General features: G+C 40.7%; 1 protein-coding gene across 3 annotated transcripts in view; it reads right to left on the bottom strand.

Annotated features, from left to right (window-relative positions):
- Window positions 1–12,293, bottom strand: part of COBLL1 (cordon-bleu WH2 repeat protein like 1) — a 160,206-nt gene extending 147,913 nt beyond the window's left edge. For 2 of the 3 annotated variants that reach the window (XM_082658538.1, XM_082658539.1), the window contains exon 1: window positions 12,205–12,293. In XM_082658538.1, coding sequence (XP_082514664.1) covers window positions 12,205–12,269 — 65 coding nt within the window. In that variant the 5' untranslated portion in view covers window positions 12,270–12,293. Of the gene's footprint in view, window positions 1–11,943; window positions 12,080–12,204 lie in introns of those variants that run through there. The other variant, XM_082658540.1, reaches the window with a different exon arrangement.
- Between the last annotated feature and the right edge of the window lie 7,193 nt (window positions 12,294–19,486).

Here is a 19,486-nt window from a genome sequence, read left to right as displayed (position 1 = left end):
TAATTTATTTAAATTTCAAATCTGACAGTGGAAAATATTTTTGCTGGTAAAGACAACTTCATTGTTTTGTAGAATTAGAAGCATGTTAACCACTGCATCGTATAATATATCATTTAAATTGAATTTTTTTTCTTTTTTTTTTTTTTTTTGCGGTACGCGGGCTTCTCACTGTTGTGGCCTCTCCCGTTGCGGAGCACAGGCTCCGGACGCGCAGGCTCAGCGGCCATGGCTCACGGGCCCAGCCGCTCCGCGGCATGTGGGATCTTCCCGGACCAGGGCACGAACCCGTGTCCCCTGCGTCGGCAGGCGGACTCTCAACCACTGCGCCATCAGGGAAGCCCTAAAATTGAATTTTTAAATCTAGCTCCTAGAAAATTTAAAATTACATTTGTGGCTCACATTATATTTCCATTAGACAGCACTGGTACAGGGTATCCTATAAGGATTTGTAAGGACCGTAACATTGATTGCCTCTGGGGAGAAAACCTGGTGAATAGAAAGCAAGGGGTATAGGGGGGGAGATCTCTCACTATTTTGTCATTTTTCTCTTTTGAATTCTGTGCCATTTGAATATATTGCCTATTAGAAAAATAATGAATAAAATGATGTGACCTATAAAGAGAATAACTGTCATTGGCATAACTATCAATTCACTTGGGATGGAATCTCTCCCCTCAAAAAACATACGTGGTACTTTTGAAGAGGTTATTATACAGTTTGGGGCACAAAATGCTTTCTAATAACCTAAGATCACAGAAGTGCTTCACAAACTAATGGTACCAGAGTTACCAACTGAACATAAGAGATAAAGACTTCAAACCTCAAACTGCTAGTTTAGTGCCAGCACAGTCCAGCAATTTTGCACCACTGCCTCTTCTTCTGCAATCAGAGACTGTTCGTTCTGCTTTTCATTTTTCCATCATTGAATATATTTTGCCTGTTTTCCTGTTCCTTTCTTCACCTACATCCCCAAATAATAAAATTGTAATTATCTCTACATTTCCATTTAACTCAGCATGCATCTACTTGGCTAACCAAAGAAGGAAAAATGCCAGGAAAATTCTCCCCTTCACACCCATGAAATTTCATTTTTTTCCATAAAACAATAGTGTAAAAACATAAGCAGATCACAAAGGGCTCAAGGAAAGGGAGTAATGAGTATTATATACACAACTGAGATACACTTAATGTATTTAAATATAAAATTAAAAAATCCAAATTGCATACAAGATATTACCATTTCTCCCAAATTTTCCCATTTTATTTTAAAAATAAACACTTTGAACATTTTTTCTGCATTGACATAGCCAATTTTAGAACTTTAAATGCATGTGGCAATGAAAACTGTCTCGTTAGCAGTGTTCATTTTAAGCTGGTTGGTTCTCTAGGATTCAAGGAAGAAAAAAGCCTCCGTTCTCAACTCCTAAAGGCTCCCCTCCTTTTCTCACATGCTCTCCTTCCACTTCCACAAGAATGTCTGACACAGGGCTGCATTGGTGAGTATCATTCTGAGGAAATGCTCCCAGGGTCACAGAGATAATGTGTGCAACGCTCAGGCCCTGAGACAGGCCCTCACCAGTCACACAAATCACGTGCCGGAATGAACAATGATCACCAAAAACAGGGGCTTTGACTAGGTTTGAGAGCATGGCATTCTAGATAACCTTTAACTAGTAAAACAAAATGGCTAAGTGCCAGAATTTTTAAAAATTGTTTATTAAAAAAAAAAAATTGTTTCTTGACCGGAAATCTTATGATATCCCCTGTGAAGAACGGTAAGGGGTAAACATGTCGACAATGAAATTAAATAGCTACCACTGTACTACTCCCTGCCTCCTACACTGTGTGGGCCTTCAGCCATAGCCCATCACTTCTGAGTGCTCCAAGGCTGCTCCTTTAAAACCAATGGTACTTGGTGTATTTTTGTGTTCAAACCATTACAATTATCTGTGGAGTTCCAGAAACTTGGTCTCTACCTTGCCTAGGTTTTACAGTGATACAAGGAAACTGGGAATACCCCAAATCCATGATATTCAAATATCCAATACTGCCAACTTCAACTTTTGATGTGCTTAATACCTGGAAGAATACGAAAATGATAGCAAATATTCATTCAACACCTTCAGGTAACTTTTAGAACTGCCACTAAATCGAGCTTGCATAATCTGCTTAGTGTCTGAATTATGAGTTAACTTAGTAACTATGAGTCACACAAAAATAAAAGTCCCAGAGTGTTGCACACCAAATATATGTATATATATATATGTATATATATATGTATATATACATATGAAATGCTGAATTTGATTAGGAAACTCTAAAAATGCCTGTAAGTGTGTACATTCTGGGCTATACTGCTTATAAGCACTAAATTAGTTGGAAACACGTTCCTAGGCTTCACAAAGTTACCACCATAAACTTCGGGACTACATTTTCTTAGCATCATCTAAGAGTGAATTTCCTATGTATTTCTACATACATACAGGATCACAAACAGATGAACAGATGATATGAACTACTCTTAGACATTACTCCTTTCAGACCAGACTGTATTTCAAAAATAATATATGGTAAACTAGAGTAAATTACAGGTTGGAATAGGTTCTAGATACAAAATTTGTCCTATTTAAATGTAAGGGAAAAATCAGTATTATTTCCCCTTTCAGATCACTAGTGTTAAATATTTTTTATTGAAACGAAGTCACACCTAACTTTCCTAGGTGGGGGCAAGTTCATAGGTAATAAACTAACACAGTCAAACTTATCGTCTTTTAGAGGAAGAGAAACTGAAGAAAGAAGACTGGTAGCCTAGGATCACAACCCAAAGTGTAAAAATTAGTTTCTTTCCACATGCCAACATTCTTTGCCACTTTCAGCTTTGCTCTCCTGAAGCAGAGCAAAAACAATTTTTGCTTTAAATTGAAGCATCTAATTGCTCTCTGGGAATGGGCACCTTATGTAGAAACAAAAGGTAGGAAGAAACCACTCTCATAACCTGGTAGGACACTTCGCTCAGTAGTTTTGCGGCCAATGACTAACCGAATCATGAACACCTGAGAATAATGAAACTGCCTCAGACCAGGAAACACAGATGCTGTCCTGTAAGACAGGGGCCCTGTCTCTTTCCTAATTCTCCTAGAGCAGGGATACCTGACTATCAGGCATAAAAAGAAGAGACAAAGAAAGGGTTGCTCCTCTCTCTGCCACTTCTACTTTGTGTATAACATGCATCCACTTTAGCACAAAGAAGATAAATCAATTCAATGGCTCTTATAATTATCTTGACTGTGGACTCAATTGGTCTAGAAACCACAGCACATCCATCAGACATGGGAATGGCAAGGTGGCAGCCACTTTCAGATTTAGCAACTCAATTTCCTGTCCTTCCAGCACAACTGAACTGATACATGACTGCAGCAGCTGTTAAAACTGGCTGTTCCCCTTGGGGTTATCTAATACTCTTCACTTCCGTTTTTCCAGGGACAACAGCATGTGTGAATGTGCATGTAATAGCAGGTGTGCAGGTTAGAGAGACAAAAGTCCTCAAGGACTGGCGATAAATGGCCCACCTAGATTTGAGCACCTTAACTCTATTTCCTTACAAATATATATTGGTGTAAGAACAGATGCTGCAATGGTAGGCTCAAAAGTGAAATGGGGGCTTCCCTGGTGGCACAGTGGTTAAGAATCCGCCTGCCAACGCAGGGGACACGGGTTCGAGCCCTGGTGGGGGAAGATCCCACATGCCGCGGAGCAACTAAGCCCGTGCGCCGCAACTGCTGAGCCTGCGCTCTAGAGCCTGTGAGCCACAACTACTGAAGACCACGCGCCTAGAGCCCGAGCTCTGCAACAAGAGAAGCCACCGCAATGAGAAGCCCGCGCACCGCAGCTAAGAGTGGCCCCCGCTCGCCGCAACTAGAGAAAGCCGCGCGCAGCAACAAACACCCAACACAGCCAAAAAAAGAAATAATAATAAAAAAATTAAAAAGTGAAATGGTGTATTTAATTTTTAAAAATACAACAACATGTTGGGCTTCCCTGGTGGCGCAGTGGTTGAGAGTCCGCCTGCCGATGCAGGGGACACGGGTTCGTGCCCCGGTCCAGGAAGATCCTACATGCCGCGGAGCGGCTGGGCCCGTGAGCCATTGCTGCTGAGCCTGCGCGTCCGGAGCCTGTGCTCCGCAGCGGGAGAGGCCACAACACTGAGAGGCCCGCGTACCGCAAAAAAAAAAAAAACAAAAAAAAAAACACAACAACATGCACACAAAGTAGTTTTAATCTCTCAAATTAATTACAATGAGAAACAATGCACTTTTCCCAATATATTATCGTTTAAAAAACATATTCTGATTCCTTTGGCATTCAACCCTATTTAAAATCAAGCTACAGCCCACACAAGAAAATCAGAATCATTATTTTAAAAGCACAATCACATTTTGGACCCAAACTATTGTATCTCAGGTTCTTTTTCAACCCCACTTCAGAGGCTTGCCTCTGAACCACTTTGGTTATTTTGCAAAATCAAATCCCACCAAATATGGATGGCATTTTCACTCTTTTAATTCCATCCAAAGTAATTTTCTACAAGCCTGAGGCAATTACAAAGGAAAACCTCTGTCCTATTAACCCATACTCTCTTTTATAAAGTGATTATTTATATTATCTCTAAAGTTCTGCTTTCAATGGAGGAGGGCATTCAATATGAAGGGAACAAGAATACCTAAAGGAAATGAAAATGAGGCATTCAAAGGTCATTCTTTTTTTTTTTTTAAAGAAGATGTTGGGGGTAGGAGTTTATTAATTTATTTATTTTTGCTGTGTTGCGTCTTCGTTTCTGTGCGAGGGTTTTCTCTAGTTGTGGCAAGCAGAGGCCACTCTTCATCGCGGTGCGCGGGCCTCTCACTATGGCGGCCTCTCTTGTTGCAGAGCACAGGCTCCAGACGCGCAGGCTCAGTAGTTGTGGCTCACGGGCCTAGTTGCTCTGCGGCATGTGGGATCCTCCCAGACCAGGGCTCAAACCCGTGTCCCCTGCATTAGCAGACAGATTCTCAACCACTGCGCCACCAGGGAAGCCCCAGAGGTCATTCTTCTTCCTGCTCACCTAGCACCTCCATCCTCACTACCTCACAACCACAAACCTGAAAGTTCTGATGGGGCTACATTTTTTTCCTAGAGAGTAGAGGTTAAGAAAACAACTCAGTTCTGTAGTGTACTGTGCTTCCCACCAAATTCCTGAAGGCCTGCCTCTGAACTGTAAGCCTGAGCTGAGCTATACAGCATGAAAAGGCACAGATATAATCAGGATATTGCCCAATACAGGGCACCACACATACAGGAAACCCAAATATCTTCATTTATTCCCTATGAAACTTGGAAATCATGAACTTTGTAAAGATGTATAACTATTTAAAATATGGTAAAAGTTACAAATAAGCTTTCTATGAGTTGAGCTTAAACTACTTCTCTTCCCATTGCATTCTTTGCTGTTGTAATGAGATGACCATCTCAATTAAAGCACTTTCTTTGTCAAACTACTCCACAATTCAACTACGCAGGTTTTTTTAATGTACAAAGTCAATAAATAGTTTTAACTTACTTAAATTTATAAACAGCAATGTGAACTTAAAGTATACGGGGGACAAAAACAAGCTCACTCTAGCATTTTTCTAAAGACTAGTCAGTCTTTGAGAGTCTTTTCTAAGGGATTCATTCCTCAGATATGAAGTTTGTATGCAAAACTGAAGACATTTGGCCCTTTATAAATAGTCATGGGAAACTTCTTTCTCCCATACTTTTAGTTTGTTTTTACTGTAACAGATGGGAAAAAAATTTAGCAAAGTCATAAAAAAAAGGTCTTCTAATAACTGTCACCCTAATGTTAGAGCACTAAAAGCTTAAGGATATGAAATATTTTTAAGAGCAACAACAAAAACTCTTGCTGAAAATTATAAAGACAGTTTGCTTAACTCATAAAATAGGTATAGGCTGAAAAACACTAGATAGAAATTCCTTCTACCTTTGGTCCAGCTTCTCCTAGGCACATTTAGTTCTAAACACCTTAATCATATAATGACCAAATGACCAAAAATGACCTCAGTCATTTTTCATGAAAGTGTCTCCAGCACAAGTTTAGAACTTCTCTTTAAAATATATTCTGGGGGCTTCCCTGGTGGCACATTGGTTGAGAGTCTGCCTGCCGATGCAGGGGACACGGGTTTGTGCCCCGGTCTGGGAAGATCCCACATGCCGCGGAGCGGCTGGGCCCGTGAGCCCTGGCCTCTGAGCCTGCGCTCCGCAACGGGAGAGGCCACAACAGTGAGAGGTCCGCGTACCGCAAAAAATAAATAAATAAATAAATAAAATATATTCTGATATCAAATCAATGTTAAAATTCTACACGGCTTGCCAACAAGCCAAGCCTAAGTCTTCACCTGGGGAATAAAAAACGACCACTAATCAGCATTCTGCAAAATCTCTTGCTATAAGAAATATCTTGCTTTATGCAAACAAAATATCATTTTGTTCTAATTTATATTGAAGTTCAATACTTATATGCCCCACCCCCTGCAGTAAATAGATTTTGAGTTAAATAATCACTACTTCATTTACGAATTTCCTAAGTTGGCCCATGGGATCAGCAAACTTGTATATGGACAGAGGGCAAATATTTTTAGCTTACAGGCCATAATATCTCTGCCTGGACTACTCAACTATAATATGAAAGCAGCCATAAACAATATGCAAATGAGTGGGTATGGCTGTGTGCCAATAAAACCCTTTACAAAGACAGGTAGAGGATAAGGGGTTAATATCCAGAATATGAAGAAAATTCCTAAAACTCAACAACCAAAAAAAGCAAACCCAATTGAAACACAGGGAAAGGACTTGAATGGACATTTCTCAAAAGAAGATATATAAATGGCCAATAAGCACATGATCTGATGCTCAACATCACTAATCATTAGGGAAATGCAAATCAAAACTACAATGAGATACCACCTCACACATATTAGGATGGCTGCGGTCAAAAAAAATAAAATAACAAGTGTTGGCACAGATGTGGAGAAACCAGAAGCCTTGTGCACTGTTTTGGGGAATGTAAAATGGTACAGCTGCTATGGAAAACAGTATGGCAGTCCTCAAAAAAATTAAAAATAGGATGACCATATGATCCAGCAATTCTACTTCAAAAGAATTGAAAGCAGGGTCCCAAAGAGATATGTGAACATCCATGTTCCTAGCAGCATTATTCACAACAGCTAAATACAGGAAGCAACCTGTGTCCATTAACAGATAAATGGATAAGCAAAATGTGGAATGCTACTCAGCCTCAAAGAGGAAGTAAATTCTGATATATGATACAACATGGATGAACTTTGTGGATATTATAATAAATGAAATAATCCAGTCACAAAAAGACAAACACTGTTTGATTCCACTTATATGAGGTAACCAGAGTGGTCAAAAATCATACAGATCAAAAGTAGAACAGTGGATGCCAGGGGCTGGAGGGAAAGGAGAATGGGGAGTTAGTGTTCAATGAGTACAGAGTTTCAGTTACACAAGATGAAAAGAGTTCTGGAGACGGATGGTGATGACAGTTGCACAACAATGTTAATGTACTTAATACCACTGAACTATACACTTAAAAATGGTTAGCATGTTAAATTTTATGTAAATTATACCACAATTTAAAAAATTGGAGAAAAGAATAAAAGACAAACAGGTAGAGGGTCCATTTCAACCTTCTGGACATAGTTTGCTCAGCCTAAGTTTGCTGACCAATGAGCTAGGATACTGCATTTTAAGTCCTAAGCATATCCATAATATGCTTTTAAAGTTAATACCAAAGTACCACTTCTACACTAACAGCACCTTCCCTCCTTTTTCTTCCTGCATAGTTACAGATAGTTTTTTAAAATAAAGCTCTTAAGATCAGAATTTCTAGGCAATCTCCCAGTGCCTAGAAAAACGTGTTTTATATAAAATAAGGGCTCACAAGTTTTGACTAATTAATTACATAAGAGCAGTTGTCTCAGTAACATAAAGCTTGGCATTTATTATTATATAAATACAATTGGCACTTCAATAATAAGGTTAGGTGATAATGTTATTAAATTATCCTCTAACACATTCAAAGGACATTAGACTTTGAACAGAATATCTAGCACTGTCTTAATAAACAATTTCATTTTTCTTATTTGGTCAAAAATCCTACTTTTGAAATTAAGCTATAATAAATTTAATAGCTGCCTAAGAGCAAAAATAAGTACAGCTATGTCATAATGTCATCTGACAAAATGGCTGTCAGTTTACTATGTTAAATTAAATCAACCTAAACACATGAAAATGTTAATTATGACTTTAAAGAAATAATTAAGTTCCTTTTAAATGCTAGGCATTGGGGTTTTTTTATATGCATTTGATTTTGTAGTTTTTTTTAATACACTATAAATATAATTTTAAGAAGAATCAAGACAATGCATCTATAAAGCCTCTTTAAATAATCCATTCAGTATAATCCATGGTAGCAAACATCCTGGGTAACAGGCCTAGTGATGAAGAGCACAGGTTTGGGTATCAGACCTTGTTTCTATTATTCTTGCATCCCTTAGTGTTGTATGGCCTTGAGTGTGTTAATTAAGCTCTCTGAGCCTCAGTTCCAAAATCATAAAATGGAGTTAACATACTTCCTCAAAAAGGAGTAAAAAAAAAAAAAATTTTTTTAAACAGTACCGTAGAGCACCTAAATGGAATCTTTCAAAAGGCAAAATAAAGCTGAAAGTTAGTCTTGAGTTTCCTAAAAATGTTAAATAGCAGCCTCCATTCCATTTATGGCTTCATCTCCTTCTCAGCTGGTGATACCGACTTAATCAATGGTTCTCAGATCTGGCTGCATATGAGAATCACCTAGCAGCATTTTAAAATTCTCCATGCCCTTGTCCCCTACCAGGCCAATTAAAATTAGAATAGGTAGGAGTGTGAGAGCATGGGTATTTGTTTTAAAAGATACTCAGGTGATTATGTTAAAACCTCAGCTAAGGCATTCAACTTCTAAGTAGCCAGTAAATGTTAGCTAACAAGAACTCAGTTTATACAATCAGTACAACTTTAGAACCAATCATGTATCCAAATAAAAGCTTAAGAAAGCAGCTGCTAAATCATTTCTTAATTTTTACTATGCCTTCAATTAACTCCATAGTTACAATTCTGCAAAATTATAAAGAAATAGGCTTTTATACCTGAACCATGCCTGATAATTTGTTTCAGAATCAAAACACTAAGGTGCCTCAAAGCAAGGTCAACTACACTTTTGACATTTAAATTTCAAAGAGTTAAAAATATACATCTAGGGACTTCCCTGATGGCTCAGTGGTTAAGAATCCACCTGCCAATGCAGGGGACACGTTTGATCCCTGGTCGGAAAGACCCCACATGCCCCGGAGCAACTAAGCCCATGTGCCACAACTACTGAAGCCCGCACGCCCTAGATCCCATGCTCTGCAACGAGAAGCCACCGCAGTGAGAAGCCCGTGCACCTCAATGAACAGGAGCCCCATTTCGCCGCAACTAGAGAAAGCCTGCGCGAAGCAACGAAGACCCAACGCGGCCACACAAAAAAAAATTCTACCATTAAAAAAATATATGTGTGCGTGTGTTTTGGCAAGTAAAAACACCAGCACTAGTAGTTCTAAAGATAATGTACTCAGCTGAAATTTATCATATTGTGGTCTGGAAAAGATTAAAAGCAATTAGTGCAATGAACTCCGCAACTAACATCCTGGGTTTTCCTTCAGGTTTTGCCACTAATTTGCTCTGGGCCTTCTGTAAAAATCACTGTGTCTGTGCTTCAGATTCTCATTTGTAAAATAAGGAGTTGCACTAAATTGCTTTAAAATGACATGTTACAAGGATGTAAAACTTGGAAAATTACATACAGACGGGTTCTTTAGAGCAGTAATATCCAAGGATAAGGTCTAAAGTAGGCCTCATAGGCTATTAATGAGTCATGATTTAATTAGTTTTATAGTAAAGAATTTACTTTCCAAACCTAACATTTTATTATAACATATTGATTGGGACTGCTCCCTGCCACCTCCCAAAACCTTATATCTAGGAAAATTCTTGTTTCCCACAATTAAAACCTTTTTAATGTTCTGGGGTTTTGAGAAAAAGAACAACAGTAATGTTGAATAATGAATATTCAACAAATATAATAGGCACTTGGGATATGCCAAAGGGACAAGACAGACAAGTGAAAGAAGACAAAGTAGAGAAGTAATTTTTTATGTTTATACCTTTCAGATATTGTTAACGTCTCTGAATAATGCAAAGTAAAATGATACGGGGGGGTTATTTCAGATAAGATGTCGAAGCATTTTTCCACGTCTCTCCTTAAATTTGGAGAGGGAAGAGCAAATTTCTAAAAAGTATTTTCCTCATATTTGAGAAATTAGATAAAGCAGTTTTGTACATTCTTTTGAAGCAAAGAATTTCGGTTTAACCTTTAAATCCTCAAAAGTAAAATCCAAAGCGTCTTACTATAGTTGTGCTTATCACTAGAAAGCTCTTTCCGTTTCCTTCATGTCAGAGCCATCTGTTCTCACCTATTTTACTCACAAGTATTATATGATTTCTAAACACTCAAGTGTATTCGTGTATTTTGTGTATGTGCATATGCTGGGTTCTTTTTCTTTTCTTTTCAAATAGTACCTAATCTAATCCATTTTTAAATCCACCAGTCTAATACTATCTTATTTGGGGGTACCTGAGTACATTTCAGTATTCCTGCAGCTCCATTTAGAGGTCCATGCTTTTATAATTAATATCTTCCTGCCAATGTATTTCTTTCCTCATACATCCTAATGTGATAATATATGAAAGAATATATGATAATATCTAAGTAATGAAAAAACTGGGGAAAGAATAGAAACGGAAGTCAACAGAAATATGGCTATTTGCAGAGGGGAGAAGATAACTAACTGGAACAAAATGAAAGAATTAATTCATACACTACGTGTTTCCTCTACGTAAGCATTATACTAAATATCTTTTATATTAGTCATGTTGCTTTGAGACTTTTCCATGTTTCCTCTAGACATCTGCCAATGTTCGCATGGTCTCTGATGAATAAACATGCTGTGACTTGCTTCTAAGGAAACGTGTGTCATGTTCCAGGGAAAAATGACTTCTCTACTCTCAAATCAGGAAGACTGTACAAATCTCATTCATTAGCTACAAAGTCGGTTTTTCCTTAACGTTTCTTTTCTGAAATGTTCATATTCTCTTGAGTGCATTTCTGTGCTTGGATTAACTATCAGAAAAGAAACTGAGTTGGGGGAACCCTTGTAGGAAAAAGTTACACTTCACCAAAGGGTTTTCCCACTTCAGGAGCTCAACTAGCGCCCATAATAAGCCTTCACTGTTTACCAAGACGAAGGTTATTTTCAGGTTCTTCCCATCTCTTGCAGAACTACCTGTTCTCATTACTATTTACCCAAACGCTTAGCAAGGTGATTATTAGCATATCTGGCAGGAAGACGTGCTCCATTTAATATTAACTCACCATGTGACAGCCCCTTCCACTCCAATCTCACCTAAACATGTGAGGATACGAAGAAAGTAATCGTGTGTTGGCGGTCTGACTCTGCACTAGGCTTTGGCACTAGCAATTGGCCACAGACAATCAGAGGCGCGCACCCGGCCGTGTCCCGGAACTGTCATGCGGGCTGACAGCTGGCACACGTTCCTGTCGCCCTCCACCCTCTCGCAGAAAGCCCCTTCCTTACATTCACCTTGACACTCCACCTGCTGGGCCTCATCCACCGGCCAAGAAAACTGTTTTCCCCTTCCCAGGAGCTCACTAACAGGTATCGTCCCGCCGCTCGCCCAGAGCCCCAACAAGGGGCCCTTTGTTACCATTTTTGCTCCCGGACTCCTTACCCAATTCCTGGCATTCAGCTGCCCTTGAGCAACTCAGAGCAGCCCCGGTAGGAAAGCAATCAAAAACTACCCGAGCCCCCATCCCGGGCGGCCTCCTAGGAGGCCGGGAGGAAGCAGCCTCGTCGTCCGCGTGTTCTGCAGCGGGTGAATCTGGCCGCCGGCGGGGTGGCGACCTGCCAGCCAGGTGACCGGGTGGAGGCCCGGCTGCCCTCGCCCTCGCCCTCCCCAGTGAGCGTCGGTGGATTGGCGCTCGAGGCTTACCCTGCGGGGGTCGCCGGCGGGAGCGCCGCCGGGACGTCCTGCGCGCGCTGGGCTCGGCCGTCCATCGCCCTGCGGGGCGCTGCGCGGGCTCCGGCTCCTAGGCGGCGCGTCACTGCTGGAGTGGGAGAGGCCGGCGGGTCAGGGCGGGACGCACGCTTTCCCGAGGCCTGAACGGGGCTGGCCGCGCGTCAAGAGCCCGCCCGAGCCGCCCCTAGCCCTGGACCAACCCGCCCGCCTCCCGGGTGCGCTTCCACCTGCGGGCCCGGCTCCCAGCCCGCGGGCAGCGCCGCCGGAGGGTCTACCGGCTGCCGGCAGCCGCGGCGGCTGGAGGCGGCGCTGCAGCCCCCGCCCCGTGGGGTTACTGGGTAGCCATTTGGCGCCTCTCGGGGAGGGAGCGGAGCTACCCAGGCTGGAAGGAGGAGGAGCGGGGCGAGGGGCGAGGCGCACAGGCACAGCCGCCAAGGCGGCAGCGCGATCCCGAGCTTCTCAAACAAAACGCCCTGGGAAAACTTTTCGCAAAGAAAAGTTGGGAGGGCTCCTTTCTCTTTTCCCACCCAGGGCTCCTACTTTCTTTTCAAAAGGAAACAGTGGCTGCCTGTTCTCTCCCGCGGCTTCCTCTCCCACTCTTCCCTCCCCCGGCCCGCGCGCTCGCATTCGGCTCTCAAGCCGGGACTGGGAGGAAGGGGAAAGCGGCAGCCTCTCCGCGAGCTCAGCCCAGCGCCTACCCTACCCCGCGGGCGGGTGCCGGGCGCGATGGAGCCTCTCCCCGGGCCGGCTGACTCACCCTGCCCCATTTCCCTCCCCGGAGCCCGGGAGCTCGCAGCTGTCTCCGCCGGACCTCCACCCAGAAGTGGCGACGGGGCTCGGCGGCATCGGAGCGAGACAGGCAGCGAGCCGGAGAGAGAAACGGGGCGGGGGTGGGCGAGTGGTAATTTCCTTCCCCCGGGGCTTCGGGGCTTTGGGGTCTAGCTGGGGAAGCCGAACGGAAAGGAGGCTCCCGCGCAGCGTGTTCCCATTCCCACCGCTAGGGCGTCGCTTCGGGAAGCCCGGCGCTCCCCAGCCGTACAGGTGGGGAGGAAGGGAGGGTACCTGCCCTGCGAGGAGCGGAGAGGAGGACCCGGGCTCCGCGGAAGTGCCGGGAGAAACTGGCGGAACAGGGCCTGCAGCTTGCCCTCCCTGCAATCTGACTTTCCCCGTCTAGGGTGCTTCCCCTCCCCCAACCTGACCTCTAAGGTTGCTATTCTGCTAAAAGCACACCTGTGACACTGTGATCTTTCTAATTGGTGGCAGGTTTAAGGTTGCCCTGTCTTCAGACGTATATGTCTGTCTTTCTTTCTTTGTTTTAAGCCTGTAACAGCTGTGACCGGACAATATTATGTCTGATGACAATCTGTAAACTAGGAATCGAATGATAGGTTTTATACACCTCTTGAAAGTTTTACGGGAAGAAAGGAATCCCTTAGACAACCGTGTACTTGTTTATACATTTTAGTTCCCACGTGCATGCTCTTTACGTGATTCTTTACACCTGACAAACAGGTATATTTGCATACCTTTATGTTATTATACGTGCCAATTGTTGTAAGGTGCAAGCCATTTTTGACGGGTCTAAAAGCTTGCGTTCAGAAAAAATAACGTGAAATTAATTAAGAAATTAACTTTACGGTTTAAAAATTAAAATATTTCAATAAACTGTAGTAGAGAGGTTAAGTGAAAGAGCGTCCTAAAAGAGGCTCTACTGTGGTATTAGCATCATGTAACACATCTGTGTTAGCCCCTTCAACCAGTTGATAGAATAATATTTGGTAGGTGGTAAAAATTAAATTGTTACTTAGGACCAATGCTTGACTAAATGCTCTTTAAGGTATATATCCATTGTAACAACCAAAAAGATTGCTGAAACGAAGTAACATACTAAATACTTAGTAATATGCCGTTTGTCTCTTATGGACAGACATCAGTATTTATTCCTTCCTGTGCATAATATATGCCTTTCAGTGTATCTCTACATATGAAAAGAAAAAACAAGTAGCTTATTTGGATTACAATATCAGAACCATATATGAAAAAGTTGCTTTTTAATATTTTACTTAATATTAATCAAATCAGTTCATTTAAATCCATCTGGATTTTAGTCTAAACACAGTTTAAACAATTTCATGAATCAGTTATGCCTCTGAATGACTAGCTTTTACAGTTGCTCACACAGACAATAATGTAAACATTGAGTAATAGTGAAACTACTTAAAGTCTGTAGCTTTCAATCACCAGATGAAGATTAAACTTTAGTTTCAGCCTTAATTTATGGCATGCTAGTAATTTTATTAACTCCATTAGTCTAATCTGACCATAAAACCCTAGCATAACATTTCATAACTGCTGAAGGCTTTTGGAGTGTTTACCCATTTTTTTCTGTCCTCTTTCTGGTTTTAGGTGTAGGGGAGGATTATACTCTCCACCCCACTGAAATTAGGTATCATGATGTAAATTTGCTTTAGTAAGTAAATGTGAGCAGACATGAAATGTTTCATTTCCTGGTAGAATCACTTAAGGGCCAGTGCTGGATTTTCTATGCTCTCTTCCCTTGCTGCTGCAATCATGGAAGTTTATATTAAGATGGAGGTGGCACAGGACTGAAGGATCCTGGCATGCTGTACAATCCTGAGCACAGCTGTCCTGGAGAGCCCAGAACCTACAACAGAATCTGCATAAAGCAAGAAATAAACTTGTGTTGGGGTAAGCTTCTAAAATATTGCAGTGATTTGTTGTCCAGCATTACTTAGCCTACCTTAGATATAATTATATTTGACAACTTTCAGAATCTCTAATAGGCTAGGCTTGATGTTCTCATACGGAAGACACTAAACTATCCCCCCTGTAGTCTGCTGGTTACATAGTTCGTTAGCAAAGTTAATGTAATCAAAGTTGCTATAAATCTTTGTACGTGATAGTGGAAAACTATCCCCCCCCCCGACATCCGTCCTTCCCTCTCCTTGTGATGACCTATTGCAAAATTGTCCAAGTTTCCAAGATGCTGCTCAATTTCTCTCTATTCGGAAATCTCCCTTGCCCACTCCATCAAATCATTTTTAATTCATGTGCTTAAGTGTTATATCCTCTGGAAGACTTTCTGGACTGCACATGGAGAATTAGCCCTTCCCTTTCTTAGCCCCCTTTAGATTCTGCCAGGTGGGACCAGGCCCCATGACACTTTGTTTCAGTTACTCATTTACACAAGCAAAGAGTTGGAGTGCTTAAGGGGCCACATTTTATCCTTTGTGTCCTGCAAGGACAGCACAGAATACAGGAAGCTCTCCGCATATATATGTGGAATGAATTACGGAGTAAGGGAATCCTTAAGGATTCCACTCCTAGGGTACTTGTAAGAGGTGAGTGGGACCTCAAGTCGCAGAAAGACTTTTCAATTCAGAGGGACCAGTAGACCATTGTAAACAGAACAGATAAAAGTTGAGTTTGTTCTAGTAGGGAGAGAAGACTTATTTTCCACAAGGTAACCTGATGGAGTTAGTTTCAAAATCACTACTGTCTATAAAGTAAAAATATAAATTACACTTTTCATGGCTCTATGTTTGGATTTATAATTGTATTATCAAGTTATACCTTTTATTTTTATAATCAAACATTCTAGAGATTAAAAGTACAGAAATAGTGCTTTCTGGTCAATTTCAATGAGCTTTAAACTCATCAGATTTTATACTTTGAAACTTGGACAATCATTGAACTTTTTTTCATAACAGACTTTTCAAGTAGATTATATATTTATGAATTAAATTTTATTTCAATAAAGGGAATATTTATTGAATGTCTGCAATACGAAGCATTGTGCTAGGGAAACAAAAGATGGCAAAGATATTGCCTCTGCCCTGGAGGGGCTCACAGACCACTGGGATCATCAGTAATATTTTTGTGGCACTCAACCAAATGAAAGTTAAAGGAAACTGGTCAAAAACCTGTAGGAGTCTCTACTTCTCTCCCAAAGGATAAAGTTAAATGTATTTTCAGTCCTACTTATCAAAAGAAGAAATGCCTGAGTTTAATATGCTATGTCTCTTATAAATGGCACTATATTTCTATATCATCATATACATTTCTAGGCAAAGACTCTCTTATTAACATGCATACTTTCCAGGATAAAGGTAAGGCCTGGAGAAACGTGCACAGGCATGCAGATGTGTAAAATATTTAGTACAATGGGCGTGCAGGAGGGCCAAGTTTTCAGTGCCCATCCAAGTTCTAAGCTGCAGATTCAGATATGTCAGCACCAAGTTGTCTAAACACTTTCTCCTTCCCTCTTTTTTTTTTTTTTTTTGCGGTACGCGGGCCTCTCACTGTTGTGGCCTCTCCCGTTGCAGAGCACAGGCTCCGGACGTGCAGGCTAAGCGGCCATGGCTCACGGGCCCAGCCACTCCGCGGCATGTGGGATCTTCCCAGACCGGGCCACGAACCCGTGTCCCCTGCATCGGCAGGCGGGCTCTCAACCACTGCGCCAGCAGGGAAGCCCTCCTTCCCTCTTTAAGATGTCCTTTTGTCAAAGTGAATTTCTATTACTAGATTATGTAATCTGTTACTGGTTGGCAGTAAATTTCTTACTCATTGGAAGAGGATAAGCCTTTTTATGTCATTAAAGTATCAGTGCCGTTAAAAATACCCTCGTGATTTAAAATTTAAACACCATTCAAATAATGGATATTTCCTCTCTTTAAAAAAAAAGGCTAAGGAGGAAAAATCAATTCAAATATGTATCTATTCGACATAATACAATTAACAAACTCTTGGTGTTTAGCATTTTAATATTGTCCATTAAATTATAACTGTAACTGGGAACTACGTCTCTCCTTTTATAAGTCTTGAGCTTGGTAAACTTAATTGCTTGTCAGTTTCCATGTATCAAAATGTACAATTTTGAGCCAGGCAGCCACTGACTCTGGCTTTCCAGGCATAAAATCTAACAAGTCTCAGCACATTTCCTTCTGGCAAGGCTTGCCACCCCCTCGCCTGCCTTTTCTCTTGGGAGGCTGAGCATGTGTGTGATTAACTAAGTACCACAGTGGTTAAGAGCTCAGCCTCTGGAGCCAGGCAGATTTGAGTTCACATCCCTGGCTTGGCTACTTAGTATCTGGGTGACATGAGGAGAGTTTCTGTTCCTGGTAAAGAAAAAAACACCAGTGCAGATAAAATCAGTGTCCAGGGAGGGTAATGGAGATCCTTTTCTTAAGAATGTTACAAATGGGAGCCACCTGTGTCTTGGTTAAGGCTCCGTTTATGAAGCAGAATTCTTCCTGCTCCAAGCTGAGAGTTCTGGCTTTTTGTGCTTTTGATGATCTTGATCACGTGACTCAACTAGGGCATCTTCAATTTCCTTATCACTATAACGAGTCTATAAATATTCCATGGTCTTTGAGCTCTTTTTGTCTTTATGCTGAGTAATCAAGTTCACTGTGTCAAAAACTATTGAATTTTTATATGTGGATGATTAATAACAAGACTTCGCATTGTAACACCTGAAAAACGCTTTCCTTTACTGACTCTACCTTGAGCCTTTCAGGAGCTTGCAGAGTCAGTCCTATCCCTACTTTACAGTTCTGAGAACTGAAGCAAGTGACTTGCCCGAAGCTGCAATACTAGTGAAGTAGCAAAACTAGGATCAAAAATTACTTCTTCTGGTTTCTATTTTTAAATTTTTTAGTGACACTAAAGCTACCTTGCTGCAAGGATAGCACTTAAAAAAAAAATGTTATACCACAGCAAATTAATGTTATTATGTAAACAACATGTTGAACATCTTTTCCCATCTCTGAACTCTAGGTCAGCTTTGAAGGTACTGGCTACCTAAACCTGCCTTGTCCCAAAGGACCCATTTTAGTCTGGGGAGACTTTGAGGTTGTGGATGTTTCCAGTTTCATCCAAGGAATATGAAGGTCTGGGACGAAAACACAAAAATTCAAGGATGATCAGAAATTCAGATGCATTCTGGAGTGAGCTACGCTTGACCAAACAAAGAACAAAGTTGCTATAAAATCTAGTTATTAATAATCCATGTTCTCCTGTCGGATCACAGAACCACTCAAGACACTCTGAAAACTGTACAAAACGGGAGTAAGTTGAAATAGATCCCTCCGTGTTCTTATCAAAAGCCATCCTGTGAAAGATTTTCAGCTAAATTAATTATACTATGTATTTTCCTCCACTTACAAGAAAAAAAAAATCTATCTGGGAACATGAAAGGCAGCCAGACAAGGAAAATAAATCACAAAATGTATATTTAGGATACTGATATTATGATAGAAAACACTCACTACCAAAGTCCATCTCGTGTATAGAGATTATCACACATATCAGGTATGTTTTTTTTTAATTTCTTTGAACATTAATTATTGGCTATTTTAGCTATTTCACCCTGGTGACTGAAATAGAAGTGGAAAGATGATAGGAAAGCAGAAAAGGATGGAGTTATAAACTGTATGTATGTGAGTGTGTCAACTTTGAGTCTTTTTTTTAAGCTTATTTAGTAAATGGAAAAAATACCTATTTCATTAACAGACTTAGCAGAATGTCTAGCATATAGAGGGCACGCAGAAGCAGCTCTAGCCATACTAGTCTAAGTTTGCAATTTAAAAAGGTACTAGAAGGAGCTTCGCAAATCACTGTTGACTGAAATAAAAAATTTTCTCCTGGGCTTATAGTATTATCAGACATCACAAGACAAGTAGGTAGAAGATAAGACTACTTGAATAAAGTGATTTTCTTATTCGGTATGTTTTTATATGATGACATATTTACAGGGATAATAATATATATTTTCTAGATCTTTACAATTTTTTGTTGTAATAAATAAAGTGGATGACTTTGGTCAGGAAGGAACAAATATTCTCATACAGAGATCTAGGAATGTTCTAAGTAAAAAAAGAGTTATTTTTGGAATGAAAAAACGTAAAAGTGGGTTAAGATATTCTTTCTGAGGATGCTAATGTACAAATCATTTTTAACATCTTAATTCTCTGATACATAGGAACTATTTATTATAATCAGTGGCCTTTTCTTTGGAATATTACTAAAACATAGTTTTACATCTGGCAAATGTAAGTCTACTTTTCTCTATATATATTTTGATTTAAATTAAGTGTTGCCTCAATAGCTCTGGGCATGATTCTTACGCATGTTATAAATTTTGCAATCTGTTAATGCATAGAACAAGATGAGCTATTGCTAACACTACTATTTCAACACCTAAGAGCTTCCTTCCAATTCTTTCTGAAATATC

This window comes from Grampus griseus (assembly GCF_964374135.1).
Source record: "Grampus griseus genome assembly, chromosome: 7".
In the NCBI taxonomy this organism is placed as follows: Eukaryota; Metazoa; Chordata; class Mammalia; order Artiodactyla; family Delphinidae; genus Grampus; species Grampus griseus.
This window is presented reverse-complemented; position numbering and strand designations above follow the sequence as displayed.